The sequence below is a fragment of the Podarcis melisellensis genome (genome assembly GCF_964234715.1).
Source record: "Podarcis melisellensis genome assembly, chromosome: 12".
NCBI classification, from domain to species: domain Eukaryota; kingdom Metazoa; phylum Chordata; class Lepidosauria; order Squamata; family Lacertidae; genus Podarcis; species Podarcis melisellensis.
This window is the reverse complement of record NC_138544.1, coordinates 26,053,067-26,075,388: the sequence shown is the minus strand read 5'-3', so window position 1 is coordinate 26,075,388 and position 22,322 is coordinate 26,053,067. Positions and strand designations below refer to the sequence as shown.

Genomic DNA, 22,322 nt, shown 5'->3' with positions numbered 1-22,322 from the left:
TTGCAATCAAGCCAGAGGACACTTTAGTCAAAAATCCCTCACAAAATGGCTACAAGGTTTTTTAGGCTGCAGGGCTTTCTTTCTTTCTTTCTTTCTTTCTTTCTTTCTTTCTTTCTTTCTTTCTTTCTTTCTTTCTTTCTTTCTTTCTCTCTCTCTCTCTCTCTCTCTCTCTCTCTCTCTCTCTCTCTCTCTCTCTCTTCTCTTTCCAGTGCATAAGGGTGGTAGCAGCTACCTGGAGACACAAGAGGTTGCAAGGCTGAGGGTGTTGCCACCAGATCCCTGGGGTCCAAAAACCATGAGTGAGGGCAGCGAGCTGAGTTCAGATTCCGTTCCTCAGGTCCAAGTGTTTTGCTGTTACCTTGAGAATTTAAAATTCCAAGTCTGCAGCACAACTGAAGTGGTGTGTGTTATGTACTAAAGTTCTCACCCTGGGCCAGCAGGGGGATACTGTAGATAGTTCAGGTCCACATATGCAAATAAGGGATCGAAAGTGACATTCAGTGATTGGATAGTTACAGAAAATGGTTACTGTTGCGTTCTAGTGGAGCTCTATATAAGCAGGCTGGCTGAACCCTTCAGTTCAGTTCTGGCCTGTGAATAAACAAGAGCTGTTTGAAGAATCACTGTGTTGTCTGATATGTTCACCCACAACTTAACAGTGTGAGACATCTTTTAAAATGGATTAAAACACTCTCTGTGAGTATTGGTGTAAAAATTGGGGTTTGGCTTTTGCTGCCCCAACTCCCCATGGGATTCCATGGGTCCCCTAAGTCCATGATTGCTCAGAGAAGAATGGATGGAGGCAGGATCCAGCGGAAAGCAAGGCAGATAACTTGGTTTTCTGTTGCAACAGAGTTCCCTTCCCCTCATTCCATGGAGGGAGAGACCCTGAACAAAAGTGTGCAGGAACCTTTTGACATTGCCCAACCCACTTAGCCAAAGAGCACCCCAAAATCATCACACATACATCAGAGGTGGTGGGTCTACAGCAGAAATCCGGTCCGCCAGGATACCTAAGAATGGTCCCTGATTGCATTGCCTGGGCAATCCTTTTGTGATCACTATTACTTTACTTGACCTGAATCCAGGTCACAGGCTCGCCCTATTCATACACAAAGACGCTCTTAAAACAGGATTTGTCAGGATTTGTAAGGGGGGGGGGGAAGAAAACGGGAAGGCTTTCCCCATTTGCCTCCTTTAACCGCAGAGGAATACAGTATTTGAGGTCAAAATGGCTTCAGGATTGCTCTCAAGACACATGGTTTATATATTCAGATACGTGTGCATTTATGAATATTTATATTTGGGGCCTTAGGATTGCATGTAATAATATTAAACTGGGTTAAGTTCGAACTATCGAGGGCGAGTTAGCGAGGCGTGAGTTCTCACCCCGTCAGCAAAAAGCAAAAGCCGCCTCCGAAAGGCGCGCTTAGAACCGTCGCTTAGAGACCCAACAGCCGCCTCTCCCGGTGGCGGGGAAGGGAAAGGGAAGGGCCGCCTCTTTGTCTCCCGCGAGGCCCTTCAGTCCTCGCCGCCGCGTGTCTCCCTCTTTCGGTAGGGAAATCCGGCCGCGGGGACGGCTCACCCCGGCCATGGAGCGGCTGACTTTGCAACCGGGGGCCGCCGCGGCCATAGACGAATACCTGGAATACAAGAGGTGAGCGGGACCGAGGGGGGCGAAAGGCCGCCGGGGGGGGGGAGGAGGGGATCGCTTGCGGCGATCGCCACTGCGTAGGTAGCGGGCCGAGGGGACGGGACGCTCCGCTCAGGTCTTCTCCACTTTTTTCTGGGGCTCGAAGTCTTTTCGCTCGGAAAACCCAAAACTCACGAGGGGCCCTCTGAGCATGTGCAAAGGGCACGTCCTTCACCCCGAGCAACCTAAAGGACCGTCTTTCCGCACAGATCCTGGCAACCTGCCTTCTTCACTACTAAGCGTGATACTCCTGAGCGGTGCGCCGGCTAGGCATGGTTTTATTGTTTGAGCTCTTTGTAAGACGCTTTGAGGTTTTTTCTCCCCCCCCCCCCCGCCCCACAATCAATCAGCGAGCAAAATACATAAGAGAGCTGTCCGTGGGGCACCAGTCTTGCTTTAACAAGGTGGGTGTCTTTAACAGGGCTACCCTCTGATTGTTAAGAATTTGAAAGAATATTTAATCCATCCGAATCTAATTGTGGTGTGTTGAAATCGATTATAGGTCTTAGTTTAAGGTGTGAGTGACTAGGTCCTAGGATATGAAGTCGTATGGTATACATGTTTAAACTTTATGATTTATAGTCTTTTTAAAGAATGAAGCCCTCAACCGCTTCCTCCAGTTAGAGGCAGTTAAATGGGAATGTTCCATGAAATATGCTGATTTTCGTAGCACTGTTTCGATGTTGGGACATAGATATCAGCAGAAATAGAACACCCTGCAAACATTTTCAAGTCTAGGCTCTCCAAAATTGTCTTTTCACTTTCTCCTGTCTCCCAAGCCACAGCCATTTCAACAGTCTTCATTTTTGTATGTGTGTTATCAGAACATTGATGTTTGTAATTAAACATGCAATGCTTCTTCATAGAATTGTAGGCGAAGATGACGGAGGGAAACTTTTTACTCCGGAAGAATATGAAAAGTACAAGAAAAAAATGTTACCTATACGGTTACAAAACAGACTGTTTGTGAGCTGGAGATCACCAACTGGCATGGACTGCAAACTTGTGGGCCCTGAAACCCCATGTTTTTGTACTCACAGGTGAGGCATTCTGTGCCATACATAGACATTTCCTGTCCAACGGAAGTATTTTTTTGTTGTGCAGTTAGCTTGAGAACTTATGGCTTGCAAAGCTTTAGGAAGCATTTATTTTTATTTCTTAAATTACTGTACCGCCTTCATCCAAGGATCACAGGGCGGTTTAGAATATTTCTTAGATCAGGAAAATTGTTTCATAATATTCCGTATAAATTATAAAGACATCAAAAATGGAAAAGAAAGAGCACCTTCAGGTTGAGTTTCAAGTACCTTGGGATGACATTCAAAGGTATATTCCAAATAACTTGAATGGTAGGTTCCCTGGTCAGGTCTACAGATTTAAGCATCTAAATATTTTACTGGGATTCCCCCTCTGCCATGGTCCACATAATGCTAAGCTACGGTTTATAGACAATTGCTTACTAAATGATGGTTTAACACGAACGTCCAGCCCAGCACCTTAACCATGGTTTATTAACCACAAACAAACCATGCTTGTAAGCCACAGTTTGTTATTGGTTTATAAACCTTGGTTAGCATTACCGATGCCTTTAACATTACAATGCGCCTTCATTTCCCCCCTGGCACATGTAATGTTCAGACTTATTTCAGTCATGGCTTTGAAGAAGCAGCAATAATTTTTCTCGGCAAGACTAGCGCACAGTAAAAGACTGACTCACTACCACAGAAATTTTCTATGTGCCAGAAGATTCGAGAGAGAGGCTGGGTTGGTGGTTTATTGAACCTGGTCCCATTCATAAAAGATTGGGACATGATTGCTTAGAATAACATTTTTTAAATAGTTCAACTGTTGTCTGGGGACAGCCATTCCAGCAGTGGGACAGCGGAGAAGCAGGGCTCACTCAATCAGTTCTGCTGCGACAGGCCACCTCCATCAGGTCTCCCCATCCCTTCAACCATCATCTGGGAATAGCCATTCCATCAGGCTGCCTCAGTGGGAGAGACAGGAAGCCGGGCTCATCGCATCTGCTTTGTTAGAGGCCCCACTCCACCTCCTGCCTCTGAACTGTGCCAGCTGCTCAATATAGGAACAGCCATCTAGAAATTAATGCCTGAGTTTTATTTCCCTTTTTCCTCCTTGTCCTTTCCCACTTGTGCAATGTATTTAAAATAATAATAATAATAATAATAATAATAATAATAATAGTATAAGAATTTAAGTAGGGCGTGCCTTGTTTTGATTTCATGTATGCCGCTCTGGGTCTGCCTTTTTGCCTGAAGAGTAGGGTACAAATTCTCTAAATAAATTATAAATAAATAAAGCAAATGATCACTGAATAGTATGTTTACATTTCCCTTCCCCCAGGTACAAACAACACAAAACAGACTTTGAAGAGATCCCAAAGGAACGTCCTATTTCTTTACCCTGTCGGGTGGGCCACTGCCCATGCAAATCTTATAACTTCATTCCTCTCAATGGGACTCAGCCCATCCGCTGTCGATGTAAGCACTTTGCTGATCAGCACAGTGCGGCACCTGGGTTTCCATGCAACACATGTAAGTGAGTTTTGGATAAATAAGCATGTCATATGTAAGTGTAGCAGCTTTTCATTACACAGATATGTCCCTTGAGGCATTGTGTGTGATACTATAACCATGTATATTTGTAGGTGTGGAGAGTACTAATGAAAATGTTCTGGCTTCTGTAACTAGAAAACTCATATTCAGCATGCAAGCTCAACATTGTATTTCACATTCCAAATCTGGTTAATTTGCATACTATTAAACCATTTCCTGATTGATACTACTTCCGTATCTGGGAGTCTGAACATGGGCTTTTTGAAGGATACTTTTTCTACCACTGGCAGCTTTCTGTATAAGTAGAGTCTATCTGCACATTATTGTTTAAATATGTTTCATTGTACTGGTTGAATAAATAGTATTTATGATCTCAAAATATTGTAGGCCTTAGATTTACACCATGTCTGCCCTGGACATACAATAATACACTTACGCATCCTATTAAGCTGTTTCCATCTGTAGCAATTGTTTGTGTAGTTGGTGCTACAAAACTGCCACTGAGTGAAAGGGAGTCAAATATTTTGGTCTATCTGATGCTGTCTTAAAAATGTTTTGAATTAGGTTCCAAATGTTCAGGGTTTCACAGTTGCTTTACTTGTGGATGTGGGCAGCCAACATATGCTCATGAAACAGTAGTGGAAACAAAAGAGGAACGCTTAGCCCAAGGAAAACCAGTGGGGCAAGATGTCCCATATGCCGCCATGGGAGGACTAACTGGCTTTAGTTCACTAGCAGAAGGATACATGAGACTTGATGACAGTGGGATAGGTAAGAATTGGGGGACTTGAAATGAAAAATTGAATTTACATCTATCTGTTTTTTGTTTTATTGATAGTTCCAAAGTGTATCAGATAATTTAACCAGATTGCGACGTCTGTGTAGTTTTAGATTATAAATATAGGTGCAGAGGTACCAATATGGTAGTCTGGTGCCCCACAGAATGAATGGTATGTTTTTCCTAGCAATGTGCAGTTGGAAAGACTAGGTCAGCACCATGGGATTTGACCTGTGGTACCCCTCAAGCCTTGGCTTTATTGCCATGCAGTTTAACATTCATATGTAGCCATTGGAAGAGATAATTTGGAGCTTTGAAGTTGAGTGTGGCCAAACTGATGATTCCCAAATCTGGGTGGTATTCAACTAAATTTTACTCACTGTAGACTTCTTGACATTGATAGACTTAATTTAGTTGTCTTAATTCATTTCAAAAATTTGAATAAAACTTGATTGACTACCACTCTATATTTCTTGGCATTTTAACCCTATATTAGTTTGGAAGCTGGGGACAAGTGATAAATTCCAAAGAAAACAAGTTCTCATGGGGGACTTGCTGTGTCTTTTTTGGGTAAAGTACTGTTCATCCTCTCGAAACAGGTACAGATCTATGGATTTCTCCTAGAGCCTACTTCGTCCTGGAAAAGCAGATAATGGCACTGATGAAGAGTGCATTTTTATCATGGGTAGACAAACTAAGGCCCGGGGGCCAGATCTGGCCCATTCACCTTCTAAATCCAGCCCGCTGACCGTTTGGGAATCAGCATGTTTTTACATGAGTAGAATGTGTCATTTTATTTAAAATGCGTCTCTGGGTTATTTGTGGGGCATAGGAATTTGTTCATTTTTTCCCTTCGAAATATAGTCCGGCACCCCACAAGGTCTGAGGGACAGTGGACCAGCCCCCTGCTGAAAAAGTTTGCTGACCCCTGATTTTATCATTTGTATCTGTTGCAAGGGCTCTGACGCAGAGGGGGTCTTGTCATTCTTATCCACATTTTTGTAGCCTTGAGGGTTGACTGTAGTACAGGGAGCTGTACCTGAAGATGACTTGGAAACTATAGCAGCAGGATGTTGCCCCCTTCTTCCTAAAGAAATACAAGGCTTGGAATCCCGGCCCATTTTGTAGCAACTATCATGACTGCCCTTGCTCTTCCAGGCTTAATGTGATTGGTGCTTTCTTTTAAAAAGCCTGTGACCAAAATAGTAGAGCTCCTCCCTGCACAATTTATAACCCACCCCCCCCCCATTTCAAATGACCCCAGGGAGGAATTGCACATGAAACAATATAATAATTAAATGCTGAATACCACCACCAACAAAATAGGAAACATCAGCTGCAAATTAACAGAACATAGGCAGACAACAAGTGATAAAATCTGAGCCACGGGCATATTACACTTAGCTCCTTCCACAGCCAAAGTAACAAATCTAGCACACATCCATTTTCGTTATGCTTTTATCTATATTTTCAAATATTTGTTTTAATTTAATAACATGAGGTATAATTCTAAAATGCTCAGTGTTTTTTTAATGAGACCAATAACTGGTCTTCCATTCAGGGTGCCATTTTATATATCCGTGGTAGATCACCACATTTTTTTTCCAAGACAGAGTTGGCTAACTTTGTTGGACTTGCTTCTTGATCATCTTACTGAATCAGCAACATTTTTAATTTGTTTTTCATCAGTGGCTGCAATTCTTCATGTTTCTGGTTAATTTGGATTTCTTCTCCCTAAACTGCTGGTTTCATTTTAAGGAGCACCTTCCATCGAGTTCCTAGAATCTCCTGTAACCAACATGGATCATCCCTTCCTAAAAGCATTGCAGGGACCTTCTAGTTCCACGCAAGGACGTCCCCAGTTAACAGATGGTAATGGAATTACTTTTCTCTCTTTAAGTAGTCAATGTGTTGCCTGATTAAAATACCCCACCACTGCTTGTTCTTCTCCAGCCTCCATTACAGTGGTACCTTGGGTTAAGCCAGTGTGGTGTAGTGGTTAAGAGTGGTAGACTCGTAATCTGGGGAACCGGGTTTGGGTCTTCACTCCTCCACATGCAGCTACTGGGTGATCTTGGGCCAGTCTCACTTCTCTGAAGTCTCTCAGCCCCACTCACCTCACAGAGTGTTTGTTGTGGGGGAGGAAGGGAAAGGAGAATATTAGCCGCTTTGAAACTCCTTAGGGTAGGGATAAAGCGGGATATCAAATCCAAACTCTTCTTCTTCTTCTTAAGAACTTAATTCGTTCTGGAGGTCTGTTCTTAACCTGAAGCTGTTCTTAACCTGAAACACCACTTTAGCTAATGGGGCCTCCTGCTGCTGCTGCACCACGGGAGCACGATTTCTGTTCTCATCCTGAAGCAAAGTTCTTAACCCGAGATACTATTTCTGGGTTAGCGTAGTCTGTAACCTGAAGCGTCTGTAACCTGAGGTACCACTGTATTCTCCCATGCCACTTTCAGCATGCCAAGGTTTCCCAGGGCTGCCTCCGGTTGCCTCAGGCGGAAGAGATGGTGGGGAGGGCGGTGGCGGTGGAAGGGGCGGCGCCATTTTCTGTTTTGCCTCAAGTGGTAGAACATTCTGGGCCAACCCAAACTGTGCATTAGTCATTTTGTGCAAATTCAACAGAAAAAGAAAACTCAAGTCACTCTAGGCAGAGCGTAATGAAGACTTGGTAGGGTACTCTGGCAGAGAGCAAGGGGGTGTATGTGATCTCCTGAGGGCTGAGAGTACATAATACAGTTCCTGTGTCCTGACAATGAGAATAAGCTTCCTTCCAGGATTCCCTGTACCGTTGGAGTCCAGGGAGTTGATGGAAGAGGAGAGCGAGATGACAGAGGATCTGAGAGAAACTACTATGCCTGGTAGGGACACGGGTGGCGTTGTGGTCTAAACCAGTGAGCCTCTTGGGCTTGCTGATCAGAAGGTCAGCGGTTCAAATCTGCCCAATGGGGTGAGCTGCCGTTACTCTGTCCCAGCTCCTGCCAACCTACCAGTTCAAAAGCACACCGGTGCAAGTAGATAAATAGGTATCGCTGTGGCAGGAAGGTAAAGAGCGTTTCCGTGTGCTCTGGCTTCCATCACAGTGTCCCGTTGTGCCAGAAGTGGTTTAGTCATGCTGGCCACATGACCCAGAAAGCTGTCGGTGGACAAACGCCTGCTCCCTCGGCCTGAAAGAGAGATGAGCGCCGCAACCCCATAGCCACCTTTGACTGAATTTAACTGTCTAGGGAGTCCTTTACCTTTACCTTGTTTACCTTACTATGTCTGGTGTTAAACTTGGGATACATTTTCTCATTGATGCTGTTCCTCTAAATAGGTATTTGATGTGCTATAAATAGGTGCTTGAGGTGGCCTTGATGCATTTGCTAGTATGTTTTGGTTTGATTGAACAATGAGGGCAAGTCAAAAGTAGGAATGAACCTTATTTACACATATTCTCTTGTCAAACAAGCTGATTCAAGATGGTAGTTATCTTTTCAATTTCACGTGCTGGCAAGTGTGATTACAGGAGAGATTAGAGGTGCTAAGCATGTTTATTTGGTTGTAAGTTCAATTGACTTCAGTGAGCCTTGCTTTCCAGTAAGTATGCTTACGAAATTCTAATGAAATGAAATTTTAATACATTCTGATCTGAGAAGCTCTGGAAAAAGAGATGATATCCACTTGAGCCATACTCAACAGAGAAGACCCCTTGATCTACTTGAGTATGAGTTACATTTGAAATTGCCCAGATACAATTCTAGAATTTATCTAATTAAAAGTATGTTGCTTTTAAGGAGGTGCAAGTACAGCAATGCAAATTGCCTCTTTAAGAAGACCTGATGAAGATGACATGGCTTATTTTGAAAGACAGTATCAGGAACGGGTAAGCCAATGCATACGTAGTTTAAAGCAAAAGCGTTTCTTTAAAGTTGAAGATAACCCGCTTTTGCTGAATGTGAGACATTTTTAATTTCTTTATAACTTTGTTAAAATATGTTATGGCATTATATTGGTATCTCAGAATCAAATGTGGTTGTGGAGAAGGAAATATCAGGTTTCTCATAATTTATTAAATGATAGAAATTTAAGCAGATAAACACCGCAAACTGGTCAAATGGATTTACCGAGAGCAATGGTTTCCTGTGGTAAGTTTGCTTAGGATTGGCTTGTGGTGACGCTGAGGTGGGCTTTTTCCCTGGTGGCACTGGTATTGTGGCATAAATTCCCTGCTGAAATATGAGAGGCCTCCTCTGTCTTGGCATTCCACCAGCTTTTGAAAACATACCTGCTTACCCAAGCATTCACTTGATCTCTTGGCCAGAGCCTGTTGTTTTAATTGCTGTGCTGTTTTAAGGGGATTGTTTTATTGTATATTTTAATTATGGTGTATTTTTTTTTAAATAGTCTGTATTTCTAACAATGTTGTGCAGTTACGTTTTCATGTTTTGTAAACCATCTGGGCATTAAGCAGCAAATGAATAAATTAATTATAGCAATAATGATTATTTTTTCCTTGTGCTCCCTCAATCTCCTATTGCAGTCTCAACATTACAGTGGACCCCCGGGTTACATTACCTTCGGGTAATGTAGCTTTTGGGTTTTGCCACACACACATGCGCAGAAGCGCTCTATTGCGCTGCGTGCGTGTGCAGAAACAGCGCCTCTAGATGCGGACTTTTTGGGGTATGTACGGACCCCCAGAACAAATTAAGTTCGTATCTGGTGGGTCCACTGTACTCCAATCTTAGTTTTGCTCTCTAGTGGCCAACTACTTCAACTGTGAAAAGAAGTGGTGAAAAGAAGGAAGAAACCAGAAAGTATATAGCACACCAGAGTGGCTCACAATGAGAAATGGCATTAATGCTAATAGTGTAGAAAAGTGGCTGGATTTAGGTTGGCTGCAGCTAAGTACAGGCAATGTGAAATTTGGCAGGAAAATGACCGTAGCTCACTCCTTGAAGCTGCTTTGTTTTATAATTGGCTAGATCTTTAAGTCAAAAGAAGTTATTTTATAAGTGAATGTATTTTAATTTTTTCTTTTTTCTTTTTCATCACAGCTGAAGCAAGAAAAGGCTGCTGCAAAACAGAAAGGAAAGCGTCCAGTGACAAAAAATTCATGATAACCAATAAAACAAAATAATACATTTTTTATTCATTGTGATTTATTAGTGTTTAGATAAGTTTTCATTTAATGAATTCAGTATGTGAAGATTTTTCTATAAGATAATATGTGGTAGTACATCTATTTCTTTCTAGGCATGGAAGCAAAAATAATGTCATCCAGCTAGGTAGAATATGCCAAGGACAATGGTTTTCTCACTCACATGTTAAGCATCAGCAAAACATGTTTGAATACAGAGATCAAATAATAAAATTATATCCCTGTTCTTTTAGCTGTTTGGAGCTTCTTTTCTTCTACATAAATTTACACCAGTCAAAGGGTGATTTGTTTTATTTCCTTTAAAGTTTTAAAATGTTATCATTATCTATTTCTAATAAAAATATCAAGCTACCAGTGATAAAAACTCTGGATTTGAAAGGACAGCATGGGGTGAAAATTCTCATAAAATTAGACTGTTAAGGTTATGATTTTCATCCTATGAAAGGAATCAACATTAACAATACAGTGAACAATAAGCAATCTGTCTGTATACTTTATTGAGCAAAACAGGATGAGATAATACTAAGAAGTGAGCTTGTTTGATAGCCACCTGCTGATACCTACAGGTTTATGACCAGTAATTAGAGGCTGAAGAAAACTATACAGCAGAAATGTTGACATACCAGATATGTGGAGCCGAATTGTACATGTTTAATTCATTTGAAACAAGTCCTACTTGGTTCAATTAAACTTATACCTAACAGTACAATCCTTAACTACGTCTACTCAGAAGCATTCTTATTGGTGTTAGTATTATTTCAATTTGAATTCCCATTGGATTCAAGGTAAATGGAATTAGGCTTGCAGCCCAACTTCTTTTAGAACGACAGCCTGACAGTGTGATCCTAAACTGTTTATTTCAGAAGTAAATCTCATTGAGTGTGCTCACACTTGCCTCCTAGTAAGTGTGCTTAGGGGTGCACTGTTAGAAGCACTTCTATGAATTTGTTAATACAGTGGTACCTTGGTTCTCGAACTCAATGTGTTCTGGAAGTCTGTTTGACTTCCAAAACATTTGGAAACCAAGGCACGGCTTCTGATTGGCGGATTGGCCCCGGAAACAATGCTGGCACCCAAAATGAACATTCGGCTTCACAAACCGGAACACTTCCGGGTTTGCGGTGTTTGGGAGCCAATTTGTTCGTCAACGAAGCCGTTTGGGAACCAAGGTACCACTGTATAGTACAGTCATTATCAATCAGTGCACTTCATAAAGTACATTTTATCTTTTCTTTTACTCTGTAGCGCAGAACTCTTTTTAAGACAGGGCCATGTTCCAGTGGTGAGTGGGGACCAGAGGCAAAAGTGGGTAGAACAACAAATGTACATTTTACCTTTGTCCAGACTAGTTTTTACACTCACCCACACTCCTACCCTCCATCCACACCAGCAAGAGGCATTTTTCAGAGTTGAAGGACACATTCCAGCCAGGCAAAAAACAGTGGGTACAAAATCGTGAGGGATGTGGCCAGAGGCAGACTTCGGTATTTCAAATTTCAGCAGTGGTCTGTGCAAGACCAAAAATCAGCACCTCCTGTATCTCACTTTCCGTTCTTCCCAATTCAACACATCATAGTTGCAACACCCCCTAGGCTCAGTGTAGAAGAAGAGGACCACATTTGGCCCCCAGGTCTGAGGTTCTCAACCCTCACACTATACATCAGATATGGACATCCTATGCCTTCCAGATGCTGAGACTACAACTCCCACAACCCTAGACCATTGGCCATACTGGCTGGGGGTGATGGTGGTTGGAGTCTTAACAACAAACAAAGGGCTCAAAGTTCTCCAGTTCTGCTACAGATCCTTTTGACATGTGTGTGGTGGGGAAAGTCCTGTGGAACAGCGAATACATGGCCCAACCAAGTGTTGGGCTTTGATTCAGAAGCTTTTGTTCAGAGAGAAACTACATAGTCCATGCATATGGATGGGAAGAAAGGAGGTTTTGCTACTTGCCCTTTCAAGGAGCGCAAGTCACGTTATGAGGAAAACCGTTTGAAAAGAACAAGTGAATAGCTACAAGGCGACATCCCAGCAAACAGGCATAAGAAAGATCGGGTTGCAAACCCCTTTAGATTCTGTAAGCACATAATTCAATTGCATGTCTCCCTAAAGACGCTGTGTACTGATCGTCCTGTGTTTCAGCTTTAATGGTGCGTCCTGTAATCTTTCCACTCAGCGTGGCGATCCTTCGCATTCAGGTGTCAGATATCTGTCAATGCCTGCGGTTTGAGGGGCTGGTCGGGCTTGGCAGCTCCTCCCCGGGACCTCCATTGGACCGCCTTTTATCCACACAACCCCTTCCATAGCGCCCAGCTACAGATACAAATAGGAGGAGTGTGTTAGGTTTCAGGTAGACCCACCCTGGGATTTGTTTGAACGACGGCGTAGCATCGCTGTTTGAAATCAAATATTGATTCAAGTGGTTTGTCCGCGCTTAACTCGGTATAGGGATCCGGCTCTCAAGGGGTAACTAAGAAAGTCTTTAAAAAATGCATTTCTGAATTCGCATGTGTAGGAATTCAACATTTATTGCACTAGCCATGTTCCCGCCCCCCAGCAACTTAAGTGTTATTTATTAAATTTATATATACCGCCTTTCCTTCTTGGATCTCAGGGCGGTTCACAACATAAAAAGTCGCTTAAGTGCCTAGGATCGCAGCTAGATCATACGCGTGTTTGTTTCTCCAAAGTCGCTGCGTTCAGTACTGCTCCTCCTTTCCCTGCGCAAACTGAAACCTTGGGGAGTAAGTCCCACTGAAATCAGCGGGGGTTCAATGCCGTCCAGCAGCACCGTCGAGCGCCCTGGCACTTTTAAATTATTATGACTATTTCTTTTGCGTCCCAACGCGCCTGTGCGTCAACAGGAGGCGCAGCGGGGCCTATGAAAGCGCGCAAGTCTTACGAAGTCCGCGCGGATCCATCCTTCCAACTAACGTCGGCCGCCGCGTGGCTTGCGCGGAGGGTGTGTGTGTCTTTCTGTGACTTTCCCGCCGACTCCGCTTCTCGCTTAAGGTTCTGTGCCATTCATAAGACTTGGTGCGCTCCTGGACGGACAGAGGGAGCAAGAGGAGGAGGCGGCTGAGGGCGACGCGTAAGTGGCGTCGAGCCTTAGCAAAATGGCGGGGCGTCTTCTTCCAAGGGCCAGATTATGGAAAGGCTTCCTCTGAGGGAAAAACTGGCCTGTTACCGTGTGCTTCTGCTTTCCTTTGAATCTTAAATGTGTGAGGGGTGGGTGGGTGTGTTTTGAGGCAGGTGGACGTTAGGTTTTTTTTGCATTTATAGAGCGCTTTGCAGCCCCCCCCCCTTGAACTAATGTTTATCTTCAAGCCTGACGGCTCTCTTGAAAGAGAGGCCGGCCAATATTAACATCCTCGGGTTTCAGGGGCAGCGGCGGCGGGGGAGAGGCTAAAAGCCTTTTGTGGTGTATTCACACATGTGGTAAAACTTCGGTGTGGAGGAGACCTGACAGCTCACATTTTTACACAGACCGTCCTTGCTGTATGTTGTAGGTTTAGGAATAGACTTAGGACATAGAAATTAATAAAATTATAGGATTATTATTTGGGGTGGGAAGGGAGAAATACAAGATGGAAAGGAATTATTGGGTCTTCTTCTTTGGTGATAACTCGTAGCCGAGTATGCGTTATCCACAAACACGGTTTTAACAATGAGTCCATAAGTGACCGTGGAGACCAATTCTGGGCCCACCCGTCCTTCCACAGTGTGGACATTGGTTTGTGGGCAGGAGTTGATCACGGTGTGGGTTTGCCAAGCGTGCCTTCCTCTTAGCACGTTTCTCCCTTGCATCCTGAGTTCCAGTGTCTTCAAAGCCCATGACACCTTTGGTAAAGGCTGTTCTCCAATTGGAGTGCTTGCAGGCCTGTGTTTCCCAGTTGTCAGTGTTTATACTATATTTTTTAAGATTTGCCTTGAGAGAGTCTTTGAACCTCTTTTGTTGACCACCAGCATTATGTTTTCCATTTTTAAGTTCGGAATAGAGTGGCCAAGTTAAGGCCATTAAGGGAAGAATAGGGAGCCATTAAGGGTCCTTAACAAGACAAGGGTATGACCAGAGACTGGGGATTTGGAAGGTTGCCCTGGTAACTGCTCTGGGGAAGAGCAAGGGGTTTCTGGGAAGAAGAAGGAGGAGGGGAAGGCTGGGATACATCTTTGAGGGAAGCTGCCTCTGGAAATGTGCGTGCTGAAGGTGCAAATAGGCGAATAAACCCTATCTAGGGTTGCCATATTTCAGAAAGTGAAAATCCAGACCACGAAAGTTGTTGAGCTGCTTTATTGGGGTGGGGGTGCAAAGTTAAAGAGATATTTGGTTCATGGTAGATAATCCATTGAAAGTGTCAATGCAGTCTGCTGGCAGCTGCAAAGAATACAAATTCCATGCTAGGGATTATTGGGAAATTCCATGCTAGGGATTATTTGCTGAAAATAGAACTGGCTGTATTGAAATACCCTATATATGTCCTTGACTGGAATATTGTGTACAGTTGCCATATACCGAAAGGATATTGTAAGGCTGGAAAATGGCAACCAAATTTATGGTGGGATTGGAACACCTTGCCTATGAGGAAAGGCTAAAGCAGCTGGCACCTTTTAGTTTAGAAGGTAGGTGTGTAAGGTGAGACATGATGTGAGGCTTGTAACGTTATGTACGGTGTGGAGAAAGTTGGTAGAACATAAGAACCTTTCTGGATCAGTCCCACGTAGATTTGTGTTCTGATGTAAGATGTGCATTTTTAAGGCTCTGGAAATGTGCTGAAGTTGGGTAATGGGGATGGCTGAAAGTAGTGGGAGGAAGAGAAGGATGTAAAAACTCCATACTATAGTCTTTATAAGTTACTTCTAGCTTAAGGTTACCAGATTTTTTTCAATGAATCTGGGGACACTTTTCAACATCAATGGATTTTGTATGGGGACTGGTTTGTAAATCCGGGGACTGTCCCCGGGAAACGGGGATGTCTGGTAACCTTATTCTAGCTGCTTTCTATAGGTTCTGCCGTGGCCATGGGGAAACCCGCCCCCCCCCAAGTCAGGCCAGGTAGCACCAGAATCTCTTCATCCCCAGGTAGGCAGTTGGACTGTCTGTGACACCTAGATCTTCCTGGAGGCAATCGTATGGTATCTGATGAACATCCTGAGGAAGGAGGAGACGAAACAGTGACGTAAAATTTACACTTCAGAGTCTATAGGGGTACTAAGCTGTGTATCTCATGTTTAATCAACATGGCACTCCGCTTTTGACTATCGTTACATAAACATTTTTCTCATGGATCATGTCTTGTTTTAGGTTCTGCTGATATGGAAGAGGATTCAGGATATAATAAAGGTACACATACTAAGATTGTTTTACTTCTTTAACGCTGAATTCATGAGCTGACTTGTAATTCTTTCTACCCACAGTTGTTAGCTGCCATGTTGAAGATGCTATAACATTTTGGGCACAGGTAAGGTTAAGATTGTGGGAAGCGATGAATGACTAACTGAATAAAGTGGGATCAGGGCAACTAACTAATTATTAAATTTGGCAAAAGCAAATCTTTGCCCATGTTTTTATGAGCATGCCTTAAAACTGTACCCCTTCTTATATTAGTAGTGTAAAAGGCCTTTCATATAAATGTTGACTTCAACTTTAATTTGTGCCGTTCAGGATATTAATAGACATAGCGACATATTGAAGACTAGCCGTTCTCTAGCTGAAATCTGTCCTCTAGCCAGCCCAGTCTTTGGCAATCCTGATCTTACCAGGGTAAGTTGTACATGTTGTTTCTTGGTTCCTATAAGTATAAGAACATCTAGTAGGCATCATTTGAATTTACAGTCTTGTGATTGCAAATCTGAAAAGTTCAGTTGTGCTTTTTGACTCGGGAAGTGGGGTTACAGTGGTAAAGATGAATTGTATCAGCTATTCAGTTGCCCATTTGGTAAACTTGGCATTTTTGGTTGAATTTGAAGGTTTTCATCTTGATTGTTATCTTTATTACAGTGGTAACACTTTTGGAATGCAGAGCTAAATTTTTTACTGTGTGTAAGCTTGGTTGACAGTATATTTAAGTGACTTCTTAAGAACTAGTGTTATACTGCATACTTCTGCATAAGTGTATGTGTTCAAACATTTAAGCATCTTCAAAAGGCAGCTCTATATCTGTATTCATGAGAAGGTTGCCTGCCACCTAAACACTACAGAATAAACCACTGAATTAAAAACATCTGAAGAAAATGGCTTACAAATACATGCAGGCTTATGAAGTGACCTGTGGTTTTTTTTTTTTTTTAAATTTGCAGATCTATGGAGGATGCTTTTCTGAAGATAAATGTTGGTACAGATGCAAAGTACTGAAGGTTATCAATATTGAAAAGGCAAGGAATTCCTACTCAGATTGATTTCCGAAATACAGTCTGCAATCTTTTAAGTTCAAATCTTAGTTGATAATAGCCTGGATACTGTCTTCCTGAAATCATTGAGTCCAAATCTTACTTGATAGTGCTATTTCATGTTGATGGTTTCAAGTCTAATGATGAGCCCTGCTTGATCAGGCCTAGTTAATCCAACATCTTTCTGCCTAGTTTCTGTACTAAACTTTAAGGAACTGCTAACTTGGATTTTAAGTAACAGGGCAGAAACTTCTCAAATAACATAAGATTGCTATCATTTCTTTGGGCTTTTTAATTCTATTTTTAGTAGCTAGATGTGTGCAGAAATACTTCCTGTAACTAAATAATTTTCTGTAAGTGCTCAACCTTCTTTAGTAATGGTTGCAGATTCCTAACTATTTCTTTAGTTAAAGTTGTGTGCATGTAGGAATGCAAAGGCAACTGGGGAGTGAGTCCCCTTGAACTCAGTGCAGCTTACTTCTGGGTAGACATAATGTACTGTGAACGCTGTAAGCTATAACTCCAATAGGCAATTGGCTCTTATTTACCGGTATTTGTTTTACTGGTTTTTGTTTTATTACAGTGCCAGGTATTATATATTGACTATGGAAACTCTGAGGTTCTCAATCGATCAGAAATAGTTGAGATTCCAGAAAACTTGCAGTTTCCTAGTGTGGCAAAAAAGTACAGGCTGTGGGGATTACAGATTTCAGCTAATCAAGATTTAAATCATTTTGACCAGGTGAGACAGACTTTTCACATGTGTATGAACAGTTCAGCAATCAGGAATGTAAAAAGGCAGTTGATTTCTGTTTTAACCTGTCGTGTTACAATCAGTGCTCTTTCCATTCTGCTGTGGTTCAGTTTCCACCAAATGCTATGTTGTCCATCTTGCTGTCTCCTACTTAATTTATGTAACTATTTACATAGGTTTAACATAATTATTTCACACAGTCCATTTCAGTGTAGAGGAAATGTCAAAACAGTGTTTAGAAAAGAAGTAATTATGTATCGGTTGCGATCTTAAAAAACAACAACAAAACCCCAAAGAAGATTACAAACAAATACCAATCATAGTCCCTGGATTGGATTGATTTCTGTTCTGAATTTCAGGCAGAATTGCAAACAGCAGGTATTTCTGTTCCCAATGGAATTCTCAAAACATACCTTGGTGGTCAAGCAATTTCCATTGGAGTAGAGGGAATCAAATACAGCTCATACAGTGGACGCTCGGGTTGCGAACGTGATCCGTGCAGGATGCACATTCACAACCCGCAGTGTGTCTGTGCACGCGCGGGTTGCGATTTGGCATGTCTGCGCATGCGCAAAGTGTGATTTAGTGCTTCTGTGCATGCGCAATTGTCGAAACCTGGAAGTAACCCATTCCGGTACTTCTGGGTTTCGGCAGTCCGCAACTCGAAAAAATGCAACCTGAAGCGTCTCTAACCCGAAGTATGACTGAAACCAGGAAGAAAAACACCTGCTTGATTTCTTCATAGTTGCCAAAGACTGCAGTTTGCCTGGGTTTTGTGTTCCTCTAGAAATCTTGCAATAAGCTGACACTTGCCTTTTCACTGTAGAATTTAGGTTTATAGATGTAATATTATATTATGTACCCTTTTTTGATTATGAAGTTTGTCATTTCAAACTAAGTGGCCCCATTCACATGTCCTGTTAAGCCATGCTTTATGGTGGTGTGTCCAAGCTGCAGTGCACCTTGGGGGTGTGCGCTCCATTTTAGACATCCTATATGACCAAGAGGAGGATTTTGGAGCATTGCTTCTGCTTTTACATAACTAGTTTTCTGTATCGTCCGAACTGAGAGCTGTCATTAATACTTATCATGATGAATTCCAACAAGCCAACTTCGTACCCCTTGGGTTGAAGTTGGTGTGGCGTTCGTACGAAGCCCCCGGTCGTCTCACGGACTATTGACCCATACACCACTAATCCACTGTCACCAACCAGGTCTTCCCCGGTAAATCACTTAGTCTCAGTCAGGTTCTTAAATTAACAAAGAAGAGTGTAGTTTATTTTAGACACAAATAAACTTTTAACTGTATTCAAAATGTTACTCTTTACCCTCTTAGTCTTATTTTATTCTGTCTCTAACTCTTCTACCTCCCCTCACACAAGAACTAACTGTCTCTCTAATTCCAACTGTCTGCCAACGGCTTTCCCAACTTCCTTTTCCCAACCAACCAACTAACCTTGGGCTAAGCCCTTTTATAAACAGGTAGGCTCCGCCTCTGGCTTTTCTATTGGTCTACCTATTAACTCTTTCTCTCCCCCGTATAGACATTTTCTATCGAAAGGGCAAACACCACAGTTGGCTTGTTGGAATTGAACTTTATTTAGTGTTACCAAAGTTTGTTGTGCCAAACCATACAACAAATTGCAGTTAAGGGAAAGTTATAGCAGAAGTCTTTGAGTTCCTCCTCACAGCCATGCAGGATGGGGGAGTGTGTGAGGCCAAGGTTCACTGAAGCTCATTTATGTCACATACACCATTTTCTTGCTATCTGGATTATTATTGCATTTGGGTTATTCCTGCATTTTTCATTAAGTGTGGTCAGCCAATTTTGGTAAGTGGACAACACAAGTGTCAAATTAATGCTTGAGCTGATTATTCTTTGTGTATTCTTTATTCAAGTTATAAAAATGCTTGCCACACCTTTGCATACCTGACTTGGTTTCTGCTAACGCTGAGTTAGGGACCGAAAGCAATGCAGATTGGTAAAGCCACAGTCCTGGATCTTGAAAGGATTTATCAGCCCCTTTATAGCTTCTGAGATTTTAACTGAGCACAGCCCATACATTTCCCAGGTTTCCCAACGCAGCTGCTGCCATAAACTTGATTTCCAAAAATCAAAAATTAGATCTATCTGCGCCAGTCAGATAAATTTGCACAATTGCAAATGCTGCATGTACACCACAGCCTTCATTGTAAAACTTACACAACAAACTATTTCATAAACTTTTCTGAACTTTCCCCCCCTTTTCTTTTTTGCAGGCCAGGAGATTTCTGCATAGCTTGATTTTTGAAAAAGAAATAAAGACGAGAATCAAAGCCACGTATCAGGATGGTACCATTGTGGCTGAAGCAGAGTGTGGGCTACTGGATGTTGGGGAAGAAATGGCCAGAAAAGGATTTGCTGAAAGATGCAAGTCTTCTGTAAATAGTAATTCCTGTGATACAAAAATGGATTCCTCTCTCTGCCAATCCAGGAATGCAAATTCTCCAGCTCCAGTGTGGTCCAGTAGAGCCAGCTCTCCATTAAGCAACAGAGTAGGCATGGGCTTAGGTGACAATCCACCGCTGAATGGAAGGAATGAGAAAAATGGTGCAAACCATGTGCCTTTTATTAAGTAAGTCACAGTGGGAAAACGGTTTTTGATGTAAGAAGTGGTTTGAGACGTGGTTAGAGATGAAGTCCAATACAACATGCTTTTGAAGGATGCTGGGGGCTCCTGGCCTTGAAACCATGACCTTTTAACTGGAAGCTCTTGCTTTAAATTCCCTGATTGTGCTGGGCTGGTGCCTGTTATGTAGTGGTGAGAGGCATTCCACACATGTCCAGAGACACTTTTTAATTCAAGTGATCCAGTGCTTAAACCTCTGAGGCTGCAGATTGGTTCTGAATTTTTGTTACATTCTGGTTCCCTGGTCTGTGTGCAGGAGGAATCCAGATAACCATTGGTCAGCTGCTCCCAATGTCTCGGACTGGCAGGGACATGTGACCAAATTTTGTGCTAACTAGCCAGCTCATGAGTCACTCCTCCCAACTCATTTTGATCCTCCCAACTCATTTCAGCTCTCTGCTTCACCACTCTTAGCTGTGTTGTTCTTTGCTCTCTTTTATGCCAGTCTTTATTTTTCTCACCGCCTGTATATTTGTCATTTCCTTTGCTCTTGCTTTTCCTCTTTCCCTCCAAACATTTTCTTGTTGGTTTTTTTGTTGTTCATTCTCCCCACCCCCTTTTCTCTGGCCATAGCATTGTTGGGAAATAAATGTCTGGCCCTGCAGGAATATAGGTGAATTAAACGTGATGCAGTCTAAAGCAGACACGGCTAAATAAAGACATGGGCGGTGGGAGACACTGCTGGGATCCTCCATGCTGCTGCTGCCATCAGGCTGGTTGGAGTTAAGAAATAAATAGATGTAATTCTGGCTGCAGAGGCAGTTTGTGATTCCAATCGGGTTTGGGGCTGACATTTCCTGCTTCTGATTTAGTACGCCAGTCTAGTGTGGCACCATCTTGGAATGAGTAATTCATGGCAGTGCCCTCATCTGGCCAACAGAGGACCTCCATGCCTAGGCTAGAGACATCATGAAATGACAACTAATTTGCATCTTTTCTGCCACTGCCACCTCTCCAGCAGTGCCTGTTTTGCCCTTGGGAAATTTGGTAGTTATCTGTGGCTGCAGAAGGCTTCCATTTCCCTGGTATAGCGAGAGTGCCCTTTAAGGATAGCATTAGGGGGGACAATAAAAGTGGTCTTTACTAATTAAGCATCTAAGCCAGCTTTCGCCACTCTCGTGCTCTCCAGATATTTTGAACCTACAGCTCCCAAAATCACCAGTCAGCATGGCTATGTTGGCTGGAGGTGATGAGTCGAAATCATTTGGAGGGCACTAGTTTGGACTTGGAATCTCTTGAATGCTCTCTTGAAGTCATGTATCAACTTTGTATTTATTTTTCAATAGGGAGAAAATGGTGACTTGCGACTTTAGAAGGGTCTCAAACATTAGCTTGGAAAAAATAAAGCAAGACCAGAAAATGATAGAGGAGAATGAAAAGTTGAAAGCAGAGAAAGAGGCTCTCAGAGTGAAAAATGAGGATCTTCTCTATCAGTGTGAAGAACTGGAGTCAACGGTTAAGAAGCTTACTTGCGATCTGGAGGTACAGCCAACAGATTGATTCTGCATCCCAGAGATAATTAACTGTAGAGTCGGCTTGCACGTGAGGCGGGGTGAAGCATTTTCCTTAGGCGACGGAAGCACAAGAGGCAGAGCTATGCCCACCATACCACTTCTGTCACCACCAGAATGCCCTGTTCTCACCAGTGAAATGGAGACATTCTGGCCTGTTGCTGCTCCTCTTCCCTGCCCCCAGGGCAGAGAAACCAAGCAGCAATGCCGTGCGGAACAGCTTGGCTCATGCCGAGTTCAGCAAGAGCTGGGGTGTTTCTGTGTGCATCATTGCCACTAAGGTGGTAAAACGGGCTGGGCTGCCCCTGCTTAACTGGTAGTCTTACAATAGTGATCTGGGTTCTCCTGTTGATGATATAACTGATACACAGAAGATTTAATTCTTCTGTGCTACTTGAAGAGGAAGTACTTAGTTAAAGAATGGTTCTCCTCCCAACTGCCCACCCTTTTATGGTTCCCATTTCCCATGCCTCCTATCACGGTCACCACCTTGTTTTCCTTCAGCAGACAGGAATGCTGGCCAAACCTGATGGATAGTAAATGTGGGTGTCTGATTGCAATCCCTTACATGCCTAGTTGCAAGTAAGCCCCGCTGAATTCAGTGAACTTCCTCCTTGAAAAGTTTGTATAATATTATAGCCTAAGGCAGCAGAATTCAAGTGACTTTCTAGGTTAATTGGAAATTCCTCTGCAGGACCAAAACTGCTCTCTGGGTCTTTGGTTGGTTCAGGGTATGATGGCAGTTGTGCCACTCATCTACTTTCCAATTTGCTTCCTGTTATGCCAGACAAGTGACTGAAACCAA

At 42.8% G+C, this 22,322-nt stretch overlaps 2 protein-coding genes and 1 long non-coding RNA gene across 10 annotated transcripts in view; 2 read left to right on the top strand and 1 right to left on the bottom strand.

Moving 5' to 3' along the window:
- Positions 1 to 200: 200 nt before the first annotated feature.
- LOC309353902 overlaps positions 201 to 22,322 on the bottom strand; it is a 124,502-nt gene continuing 102,380 nt past the window's right edge. Inside the window, exon 2 of the long non-coding RNA XR_014162131.1 lies at positions 201 to 1,067. This is a non-coding gene — a long non-coding RNA (uncharacterized lncRNA). The remainder of the gene's footprint in view (positions 1,068 to 22,322) is intronic.
- FAM221A (family with sequence similarity 221 member A) lies at positions 1,455 to 10,425 on the top strand. 2 transcript variants are annotated; one of them, XM_081883449.1, is made up of 7 exons: positions 1,455 to 1,657; positions 2,560 to 2,733; positions 4,058 to 4,248; positions 4,834 to 5,040; positions 6,806 to 6,919; positions 8,827 to 8,915; positions 10,090 to 10,425. In XM_081883449.1, exons 1-7 carry the CDS (start codon positions 1,593 to 1,595, stop codon positions 10,150 to 10,152), a joined length of 903 nt encoding a protein of 300 aa, XP_081739575.1. In that variant the 5' UTR covers positions 1,455 to 1,592; the 3' UTR covers positions 10,153 to 10,425. The 2 variants fall into 2 exon arrangements, with proteins under 2 accessions (XP_081739575.1, XP_081739574.1); XM_081883448.1 differs by lacking the exon at positions 1,455 to 1,657 and adding an exon at positions 1,750 to 2,097.
- Positions 12,549 to 22,322, top strand: part of STK31 (serine/threonine kinase 31) — a 32,656-nt gene continuing 22,882 nt past the window's right edge. The window contains exons 1-8 of one of the 7 annotated variants that reach the window (XM_081883180.1): positions 12,549 to 12,662; positions 15,499 to 15,537; positions 15,612 to 15,655; positions 15,859 to 15,957; positions 16,494 to 16,568; positions 17,167 to 17,325; positions 19,597 to 19,952; positions 21,293 to 21,488. In XM_081883180.1, the coding sequence (XP_081739306.1) occupies positions 15,510 to 15,537; positions 15,612 to 15,655; positions 15,859 to 15,957; positions 16,494 to 16,568; positions 17,167 to 17,325; positions 19,597 to 19,952; positions 21,293 to 21,488 (957 nt within the window). In that variant the 5' untranslated portion in view covers positions 12,549 to 12,662; positions 15,499 to 15,509. The other 6 variants (XM_081883179.1, XM_081883177.1, XM_081883178.1 and 3 more) reach the window with 6 other exon arrangements.